This window comes from Otolemur garnettii, unplaced genomic scaffold (assembly GCF_000181295.1).
Source record: "Otolemur garnettii isolate 467f Iridium unplaced genomic scaffold, OtoGar3 scaffold00006, whole genome shotgun sequence".
In the NCBI taxonomy this organism is placed as follows: domain Eukaryota; kingdom Metazoa; phylum Chordata; class Mammalia; order Primates; family Galagidae; genus Otolemur; species Otolemur garnettii.
The window spans coordinates 33,174,027-33,182,018 of record NW_003852401.1 but is presented as its reverse complement, the minus strand read 5'-3'; the positions used below and the strand labels follow the sequence as shown (position 1 = coordinate 33,182,018).

Genomic DNA, 7,992 nt, shown 5'->3' with positions numbered 1-7,992 from the left:
AAGCAGGGAACTCAGGCTCCAGACATAATTTAAAAGCCAAACAATTTTAGGTTTCAGCTGGAAAGAGAAAATGTGCTCTGGGCTTGGTTCTTGTCAACTAACTACCCAACTATTCTGGATGAGCAGCACATCCCTGCAACTTCTGTTAAGTTTTGAATCCAGAGATCCTCGAGGAACGTGGGGCCTACCTCACTATTACAGCAGCAGCCACAAAACATGCACTTCATTTTTTGTGTGCGATTTTTGTATGTTAGCTTTTGCCTCAGCCCAGACTTCCCTTCAGTCGTTTTAGTACTAACCTCGTATAAAGCCCTTAACACTCGCTTATTACAAATTTGTATAATTCTTGCCTTAAAGTCGTGGAGACATCCCCGTAGTCACTTATCTGAAGAAAACACTATCACAGACATTTTAAAGGCCTCACATTTCCTTAGAAGGGTCTAGAACGCCCTGCGCTGCACCTTGCCGGGCGTAGTAAAACAGCACCCACACCCCCAAAGAAACAAGGTCACGCCCCTCCGCGGGCCAATCAAACGGGTCTTCGATGAGCTCCGCGCTGCCTTCCCACCTCCCCCTGGGGCGCGCACTTCCGGCCGCTAGGGCGGCGGGGAGCGCGCCCCGCGAGCTTCCACCAACCAGCGGCTCCGCTCGGCCGGCGCGAGCGCGCGCGCACACGTTGTGCGCAGGTTCGAATCTCCGCCGCTTCGCGGTTGCTCTCCAACGTCCAGGCCACACCTCGGCGGCTGCTAAGGCAGTGTGCGCGGGCTGTGTCCAAAGCGGGCCGCCCCGCCCGCTCCACCCCCTCCGCCTCCAGCCGCATCCTCGCTAGATTTCAGCCTCGCCCTCGCGCGCTCCGCCCTCAGCGCCCGCTACTATCTGCGCCCGGTCTCCCACGCCGGGCGGGAGCCCGAGCCTCTGGGCCCATGGCCAAGCGGCGTGCGGCCGAGCCGGTGACGTTCCACGTGCCTTGGAAGCGGCTCCTGCTCAGCGACTTCACCGAGGAGCCGCCGCCGTCGCCGCTCTGGATCCGGGCGCCCGGGGCAGCGCATCCTGGGCAGCCTCTCGGCGTCCGGGAGCTTCGCCGAAAGCGCAGAATCGACGCGGGGGCCATGGCAGAGTCTTCGGCTTCGCCCAGCAAGCGCCGCGATAGTGGGGACAGCAACGCTCCGGGCGGCGAAGAGTGTGAGGGCCGCGGCCTGGAGACGGGCGAGCCGCCGTTGCTGCAGCCTCCAGTACGGCCCTGCGGGCCGGGGGAGGAGCCCCGGGGAGCCCGGCCCCTGAGGGGCGGAGGCGACGACGGGGCGGGGCACGCAGGGCCCCTGCAGGGAGAATGGGGGGCTGCACCGCGCCAGGTAGGGACCAGGGTGGGTGGGGTGCGGGGGCGCAGGGGCCCGGGGGTTAGTCTTTCCCCAGACGCCCTACACTCTCCGGGAACAACCAGTAGTTCCGCTCATGACATGTTTGTAAGACACCCCCAAAGGCGAAAAGCCAGGTCGCCGCTCTGGGAATGGACGCTGACCCCCCAGGCACCGCACTGAGGGAGTCCGATGGGCAGAAAGCACTTTGCTGGTCTAGGGGGAAATGCGGCGTTCCCGCGGGGGAGAAGCGGCCGTGCGGCTTCGGCACAGGCCTTCGTAAGGGGGCAGCAGGACGTGGACTCGGCCGGCGGTAGAACGTGGGAAAGACGTTGACCGTGAACATAGATAGGTTCAGCCCAACGACACATGTCAGAGAGATGTAGCGTGCCCTTCTTGGTTTAACGGTGATTATTCAAGAATTCATGATGGATTCTTTCTAAACAGGGCAACCAACGTGGTAGCCGTCAATTGCATTGGACGAGCTGTAGGCTGGTACAACTCTTTTGGCAGAGACGAAGAACCCCCATTTCTTGGGAAAAGCTTTATACTGAGCGTTAAATCTGATCTTATGAGAAAGGATGGTTGAAAATTAATTAGGGCTACGGTGAACCGTATTTGAGAATCATGGCTGGGGGTTCCTAGCTCAGGAAATAAGCCTGTCTTATCTCTGTGCCCTAAGAATCCTGAGAAAGTCTAGGTTTGGGTAGATTTGCCGTTTCCTGAGACAGCCACTTGGCCACGTGAGACCGCTGAACATTTAAAATGTGACTACTACAAATTGAGATGTTCTGTAAGTGTAAAATACACACTAAATTTCATAGATTTAGTAAGCAGGATAAAATAGCTCAGGTTTTTATATTGCTTACATGTGAAATTTGGATATATTGGATTGAATAAAATATATTAAAATGAATTTCACAACTTTCTTTTACTTTTTCAATATGGCTACTAGAAAACTTTTAAGTTATATTTGTGGCTCACATTATGTATTTATCGGGCAGCTTTGGTCTAGGCTAAGGAATTCAGGGTGCTTTTTCACAGCTCTGGAATGACTTAGCAAAGGGACTTGGGGATGGAATGAGTAAATGTAGGACTCAAGAGTTCACCAAACCCCCTTAGTGAGCATAGCACTCACTCAACATTTTGATGTTAAGTATTTATGGCAGAATTTATCAGATGCCTTTCTAAGAAAAAAATTGAAGTTTTTCTAGCATGATGAATTTTCATGTGAAAAGCCCAATAAAATAATGACAGTTTTATAGTTAAGAATGATCTCCTTCCATGGCTCTGAGAAATTATCTTTTAGACTTAATCATTATCATGAGATTTTTGGATGAAATTATTACATAGTAAATATATTACCCCTAGTTCAGAAGTTACAAAATATGAACCTTATTTTAAGCCTTTTTTTTCAGATTGTTCCTGGATATTCAAAAGTGTCTAACAGAATCATAGTCACTTAGATGTATTGCATTTGGAAGTAGGGATTGTGTAGTTTGAAAACTTTCTGGAAGTTTTTCACACCATTTTTTGGTTCCCCCATCCTCCACCCCATACACAGGCTTGTCTTTCCTATTGAAATACGTTGACTACAGTGTGCCCCTTGGTTGACAAGAGAAAAATGTGGAAATGACAGATTGGCAGAAGAAAGGCAGTTTTTTCAGTAGACTGTCACAAAAACACTGGCTTAGAATCCCATGGACCTGTATCTTCCTCAATAGCAGTGACTGTAGATCTGATGGCTGTTTCCTAAAGTTGTTGCAAGCTTGTGGCAGGCAAAAAGCTTGGCTCCAGGGGTTCCTTCACCAAATCTGGACTTTTTTCTTTGCCAAATCCCACGTTTCTTTTTTTTTTTTGTTAGGTTTCTGCCTGGAGCTGCTTCTCTTCTGCAAACCTAAGAGAGGAACATGCTCTCTTCAGCTTCCCTCTTCCGGCCTCCAAAGACAGGCTTTTTGTTTTTATAGCTATTCTCCAAGGGAAAACTAGATACAACAAAAACAAATAAGTTTTTCAGTTCAATGCAGTAAATGCCTGGTTTCTCTCCTGTTCAGAATAGGACTTAAGTTTCTTCTTTCACTCTTGAGACCTCATTTAGAAAATACTACTTCAAATACTGTTTTTCTACATTAAGCATGGAACCTAAGCAGAATAATGACACCTCTTTTCTGCCCCAGAATTTCAGAATATTTCCTAAGCTGTTGTGGTATATTTTTACTAGAGAATTAAAGTAAAATCAGGTATTAAATGTTTTTTTTTTATGTCAGTGTTATTATTTAGTGCTGATACATTGGTCTGCCAGTGTTGACTTTTAGTGTTAGTTTTGTTTTGTTTTTTGAGACAAAGTTTCACTTTGTTGCCCTCAGTAGAGTGCCCTAGCATCATAGGTCACAGCAGCCTCAAACTTTTGGGCTCAAGCGATTCTCTTGCCTCAGCCTCCCAAGGAATAGCTGGGACTACAAGCACCCACCAAAATGCCTGGTGATAGTGTTAGGTATTTGTAACAAAGTAAGCAGAGATTTTAATTTTCTAAGGGAAAAATTATTAATGATTCTCAGGCTTATTGGAATACAATATTGATCAATTACTATGCTAAACCTTAATTCTTTTAATTCTTACAATGGTTCTCCATTTTACTAATGGGGTCAAGATTAGAGTTAGTGGGCGGTGGAGTTATCTTGCAAACCCAGGTTTGTCTGGTGGCAGAGTTAGCGTCTTTAGTTACTAGGTTGTACTAACATTAAAGGACCTTTCTTCAGTCCAGCTTTTACAAGTAGATAATTTGAAAAATAGATTTTCCAAAAAGCAGAGAGAACTAGAACTTTGCTTTTAACTCTTTTTTTTTTTGTAGAGACAGAGTCTCACTCACTTTATCGATCTCGGTGGAGTGTCATGATGTCACACAGTTCCCAGCAATCTCCAACTCCTGGGTTTAGGTGATTCTCTTGCCTCAGCCTCCTGACTAGCTGGGACTATAGGCACCCACCACAATGCCCGGCTGTTTTTTTGTTGCAATTTGGCTGGACCGGGTTTGAACTCACCACCCTCAGTATATGGGGCCAGCGCCCTACTCACTGAGCAACAGGCACCGCTCTTAACTCTTATCTTATTCTTTTTTTTTTTTTTTTTTTTTTGAGACAGAGCCTCAAGCTGTCCCTCTGGGTAGAGTGCCATGGCTTCACTGCTCACAGCAATCTCCAACTCCTGGGCTCAAGTGAGTCTCCTGCCTCAGCCTCCCAAGTAGTTGGGACCACAGGCGCCCGCCACAACGCCCAGCTGTTTTTTGGTTGCAGCCATTATTGTTGTTTGGGGGGCCTCGGCTGGGGATTCGAACCTGCCACCTTAGTTGTATGTGGCTGGCTCCTTAGCCACTTGAGCCACAGGCGCTGAGCCTTATCTTCTTATTAAAGTGAAATTTTTCTTGGTTTCCTTTGACTTATTATATCCCAATTTTAAGAAATTCCCAAAAGACTTTTGATTCTCTAAGCATTTGAGTCTAAAACAAAGAATTCTTCCTAATGAGACTTTCTGAAAGTCTCTCCAGCACTGTAGCCACTGAAACACATTTAGCTAATGAGCAATGTAATGGTAGTATGAATAGTGCTGAAAGTATAAAATACATGCCAGATTTTGAAAACTTTCATTTGTAGTTCCTTGAAATAGTTTCATAGCCATTCAGAGCCACTGAATTTTTTTTTTTTTTTTTTGACAGTCTCACTATGTTGCCCTAGGGAGAATGCCCTGATATCACAGCTCACAGCAACCTGAAACTCTGGCTTAAGCGATTCGACTGGCTATTTTTTTGTCGTGATTGTTAACTGTCATTGCTATTTGGCAGGCCTGGGCTGGGTTCAAACCTGCCAGCTCTGGTGTATGTGGCTGGCTCTTTAGCCGCTGAGCTACAGGCACCAAGCCAGCCACTGAAATTTTAAGGGACCAGCATTCATTTAGATTTACAGAATTTTGATATATTGATTTAAAAGTTCGTCATGTACACAGAATAGTCCCTTTAATAAAATGATCAGTTTAAGATTTTTTTGCTATTTGCTGTGTTCATACCCTAATACTTTTTGGAAAGTCTTCAAAAAAAGACCAAATATACATTATAAGGGTGTATGAGTGTATATCTTTAAAATATTTTCCTCATTGAAAGATAAAAAATGTTAAGACCATTTTCAGATATTTACTCTGTGTTAAAAATGGGAGAGGGTGAGTTGTGGCTCATGCCTGTAATCCTACCACTTCAGAAGGCTGAAGCAGAAGGATTGCTTGAGACCAGGAGTTCAAAGCTATACAGTGAGTTATGATCAGGCCACATTGCACTCCAGCCTTGGTGACAGAACGAGACCCTATCTCTTAGAAGGAAAAATGTTTAAAAAAATATTTAATCTACCAACAAACACTTTCACAAATCCAAAAATATTAAAGTGTACAGATTTGATTAAGTGTATGAAATGATGGGGCAAAAATGATTGTTAAAATGGCAAAGTAAAAGACTGCAAAATTTTATGTGAGTTGCTTTTTAAACAGAATTGTTTCCTGAAAAAACTTTTTCTAAGCCACTGAGGTACTTTCATCTCTCTCTCTCTCTTTATTTTTCTCTAAAGCACAATGAAGAATTTTGGCAGTATAATACCTTTCAGTACTGGAGGAATCCTTTACCACCTATTGACCTGGCAGACATTGAAGATGTAACTGAAGACAACCTGACAGAAGCAGCACTTCAGGGCAAGAATGAAGTGGCCGAGATTGACATGGAGTCCTGACATAAGGACCTGAATAAGTGGGATTCATTAAATTTGAAAAGACATGTCTAAGTGAATTCATGTATTCTTAAGGAAAAAGTTTTTCCATACTTGCCGTGGTATCATTTCCAAACCTGAAAAATAAGGAAAGGTTGTTTTGACAATAAATACCTGCAGTTACTACTGAACCTGGGGTTTGTCACAGATATAGTGCAGTTTGGGAAGTATTTTATGTATGCATCCTTAAGGAAAAAGGCTTTGTTTAGATTCTGAATCCGAAGATAGTGATCTTATAAAAAGAAACTCTGGCAGTTTTTGAAACACTCGAATATCCCTCCCACCTGCACCAAAAAGTTTATCTGTGGTTTGTGAAATAATAAATATTTTATAATAACTATTACTAGTAAAATACTTTCTAATACATTTTATTGACTCTTAGTTGAACAAAGCTGACTTGAACATCTATGCAAATTTAAAGTGAGGAATTCTTTCTGAAAGCTAGCATTGTTTTTAATTCAAAGCTTGCAAAATGTGAAGTAGAGAGAATTTCAATTTGGGTAGCATGTATGCATAACTTCTAATATCTGACGTTTGTTAAGCTCTACTATGGGCAATCAAAAATGGATAAAGAACAGTGAAGAATGAGTCAGTGCCTGACCCCTTCCCCTTTTTCCAGGAGAAAAAGGAAAGAAATTTATCATATGATGAGTTTCTTGGTTTTGAATTGCTTTGAATGCATGGTTTTTATTGCTGTTCCTTTAGACTTGTAGTTCTCCACACTGACAGCACTTTAAAAATCTTTGCCTGGGCCTCTCTCTTGAGAGATTCTCACTTAATTGTTTCTGAGGTGGGCCTTGCATATAGCTATTTTTTTAAGCACCAGTCTTCTTTCTCTTCATTCCTCTAAAGTGCAGACAGGTTTGAGAACCACTAGACTAATGGTAGTAGTTTCCTGTTTAAAGGAGATAAATAATTTGAGCTGAAGCAATATCTCTTAGCTTTGGTTTTTTGCTCTGTTGATGGCTTTGTAACAACTAAATTATTGTTTTGTTATTACTGTTTCATTGTTAAAGAAATAAAGTAAACAATTTGTGTTTGAGTTATGTGAGTATCGGTGATTAAGTTAATTAACTTTTGTACCGCATCCAGAATTTTGGCTTTGTAATTGAGTAACTCCTCCCTGCTTGTGTGTTTTTTGTTGTTGATGACATTAGAGTCAAAAATTCAGGAAAGATGGTAAATGCCAATGAGAGAGAGAAACCTTGATGTTTTATGTGTACTGCAGGATTTAAGAATGGGTTGACAGTAAGACAAACTGTATATAGTATTGTGGTCAGACACAGTTCAAAGTCTTGTACTGCCACTTCCTACCTATGTAACCTTAAGTAAGTTATTTTTCATCTTTAAGCCTCAGATTTCTCACCTGTAAAATGAGAAATAATAAATAGTATCTACCTCAGAGAGACTGTTTATTGTCAAGCAATGCTGTAAGTACTTTACATCATCTTGTTTAATTCTCATAGTAATCTTAAGTTAAGTTAAAAAAATCATTAGAATAAACATGCTTCCTATAATTCCACTTCATTCCACTTTAACTGCTAATAGAAGTTTCAGGATAGGAATTGGAATAGAAACTTTCAACTTAATAATGGGTTTATGATAACCCCACGTTAAATTGCTTTCACACTGGTAAAGTTGAAAAACTGTTAAAAACCATCATAAGTCAGGGACTATATATATGTGTGCATAGTGGGGGAGAGATTTGAAATATTCCCTCTTACAGGAAAAGTTGTTTAGGGCTGGACATGGTAGCTCACACTGGTAATCTCAGCACTTTGGGAGGCCAGGAGTTGTTGAGACTGGCCTGAGCAACATAGTTAAGACTCTATCTT

General features: G+C 42.8%; 1 protein-coding gene across 1 annotated transcript; it reads left to right on the top strand.

The window, feature by feature from the left end:
- The first annotated feature begins 846 nt into the window (after positions 1-846).
- Positions 847-7,461, top strand: CUNH9orf40 (chromosome unknown C9orf40 homolog). Its single transcript, XM_003782958.3, has 2 exons — positions 847-1,352; positions 5,963-7,461. The coding sequence occupies exons 1-2, from the start codon at positions 924-926 to the stop codon at positions 6,119-6,121; spliced, it is 588 nt and encodes a 195-aa protein (XP_003783006.1). The 5' UTR covers positions 847-923; the 3' UTR covers positions 6,122-7,461.
- Positions 7,462-7,992: the final 531 nt, after the last annotated feature.